The sequence below is a fragment of the Petaurus breviceps genome, unplaced genomic scaffold (genome assembly GCF_028583685.1).
Source record: "Petaurus breviceps papuanus isolate PSGF00001 unplaced genomic scaffold, PetGlider_PUasm1.0 229, whole genome shotgun sequence".
NCBI classification, from domain to species: Eukaryota; Metazoa; Chordata; class Mammalia; order Diprotodontia; family Petauridae; genus Petaurus; species Petaurus breviceps.
This window is the reverse complement of record NW_027185903.1, coordinates 23,608,825-23,611,193: the sequence shown is the minus strand read 5'-3', so window position 1 is coordinate 23,611,193 and position 2,369 is coordinate 23,608,825. Positions and strand designations below refer to the sequence as shown.

Below are 2,369 nucleotides of genomic sequence, written 5' to 3'. Positions count from 1 at the left end.
TGCCCTGCGAAAAGCCTCTCTTTGTCCAGATACACCCCACACACACCCCTAAAAGAGTAGAGGAGCTGAAAAAAGAAGAGAGAAAACAACACCCAACCACCCCTTTCAAGTGGGTCTCTTCTTGCTGATTCATTTCCCACTCGTGTTTCCCCAATCTCGGGGAAAACTAAGGGAGGTGTGTGTGTGTGTGTGTGTGTGTGTGTGTGTGTGTGTTTTGGAGTTGGGGTGCGGGGTTTGAAAAAGGGGTGGGAAAGAGGAAGTGCAATCTTTTTATTATCGTTCGGATTCATTCGAGGGGACTGGATGTGACGGTGGAGACAAGGCTGGGGGTGGGGGGCGTCTGCAAGAGAACGGGGCTGGGGAAGAAGCAGGCAGACTGAGAGAGCAGGGCGAGGGGGGAGGGGGAAGGCACGGGAGGCCGATGCTGAAGGCGGGGGTGCAGGGAGCAGAGAAGGGCGACGAGCGGACGGACGGGCGAACGGACCGACGGACCGAATGACGGGCGAGCGGACGGACGGGGAGTGAATGGCATATTTGTCCTGTGACTCACCGACTTGCAGGACGTTATCAACGCAGCCGCTCTCCAGCAGCGCGATGCCCCGGCGGAAAGGCAGCCGGGTCTCGTCGCCGCTGTCCCCGGCCCCGCCGGCCCCCACGGTAGCCCCGGCGGCGGCGGCGGCGGCGGCAGCGGCGGCGGCGGCGGCAGCGGCGGACGAGTTGGACGACGAAGACGAGGAGACGCCGACGCCGCCGCCCCCGCTGCCTCCGCCGCCGCTCTCGTCTCCGCCGCCGCCGCCGCCGGCGCCGCCCCCGGTGTTGAAGGACGAGTACATGCAGATCTCCCGCTCGCTTCGAGGGAAGGACCAGTAGACGATCCGGCGCTGCACGGGCTCCGGGATCCGCTCGAAGCGCTCCTCCACCCGCTGGAACGGCCACTTCTCGGCCACCTTCCGCGCCGCGATGTCCAGCAGCGACTCCGGGCTCTGGGTCTTCCCGAGCGGTAGCAGCCCCAGCACCGAGCCGCCCCCACACACAGCCGCACCGCCAGCTCGCTGGCCCGGCCGGCAGGCGGAGTTGTAGCCGCTGCCCCCGCCGCCGCCGCCACTGCCGCCGCCGCTGCTGCCCCCGCCTCCACCGCCTCCGGGCCGGCAGCAGAGCCGTTTCGCTGGAGGAGGCTGCTGTCCGCGCTCCGCCATGACCGCGCAGCTTCTAACCCCACAGCGGAAGTGCCGGGACCCTATAAACGGCACGAGGAAGCGCGACACGCACACGCCGCCGCGACGCCACGCCGCCATCTAGGGCTAGTCGCTCCTTGTAGGGGCAGAGGAGGCGGGGCCTTCCCCGCGAGGAGGAGGGGGCTAGGGAGAGAGGGGCGGGGTGAGTGTAAGGGGACTTAAGGGGGGAAGGCGTGGCTTATGCAAATCACCGGGCCGAAACATAAATAGAGCGAGCCATGGACACCTTCCCCCCCCCCGGGGGGGCGTCGGCGGTGGTAGCGTCCGCCTCACCGGCGGCTCGGGTTGGTAGTTGGGGTGAGTTGGTAGAATGTCAACCTACTGTGACGTAGGAGGGCGGGGGCTCAGGCGGGGTTCCCGCGGGAAGGGGCGGGACCCGAGACCGTGGGTGTGTCTTCTCCCCATGGCCTTCACTTCTTCCCCCCAACCTCGAATGCACAACCTCTTTTTGATGTCAAACAAGTGCAGACGCGCCTCGGGGGCAGCGGCGGGGGAGGGAAGGGGAGAGGTGGAGAGAGCAAGAAGGGGAAGAGAAGGGGGAGGAAGGAAACAAGGAGAACGGGAATGGAAGTATGGGTGGGGGGAGGTGTCCGGCAGAAAGTGGAGGGCGGAGCCTTTGTATAAGCCCCACCCCCGCTGTTAGAGACAGCACGCCCCGGGAAAAGCCTCTGGGCGGAGGAGGCGCTTTCAAAACAAAGAAATGCGGCGAGGAGCCCCGGGGAGGGGGAGTGGCGGTGCGCCTGTTTCCCCTCCAGACCCAGCAGCTGGGAACTCCCCCGCCCCCTCCTCCACCCGGGGCAGTGAAGCAAGAAGGGAAAGAGAAAGGGGCGGGAGGCTTGCTGGGTCGCCCTTTTTCCTTTCTGGCTTCCAGACCCAGCGGCGCACTTTGGAAGGGGGAAAGTGAGCTCGGCCGCGCAGGGCCGGCTCCGGGCTCCCGGCTCCTGGGACCACTTGATCTATCTCGCTGTTCCCGTGCCGCGCTGGAGAGAGAGCCGAGGAAGGGGACTGACAGGAGCTGGGATTGGCGAGCCGGCCACGGGTCAAGTGCCCATAAAATCTGCAAAGCTCTTAAAAAGCCAGTCCCACTGCCAGGTCAGCGTGGAGTCGGGTGTCTGGACCGAGGGTGTTGGTTGC

At 65.7% G+C, this 2,369-nt stretch overlaps 1 protein-coding gene across 1 annotated transcript in view; it reads right to left on the bottom strand.

Annotated features, from left to right (window-relative positions):
* ZSWIM6 (zinc finger SWIM-type containing 6) overlaps positions 1 to 1,211 on the bottom strand; it is a 232,016-nt gene extending 230,805 nt beyond the window's left edge. The window contains exon 1 of the mRNA XM_069096375.1: positions 551 to 1,211. Coding sequence (XP_068952476.1) covers positions 551 to 1,196 — 646 coding nt within the window. The 5' untranslated portion in view covers positions 1,197 to 1,211. The remainder of the gene's footprint in view (positions 1 to 550) is intronic.
* Positions 1,212 to 2,369: the final 1,158 nt, after the last annotated feature.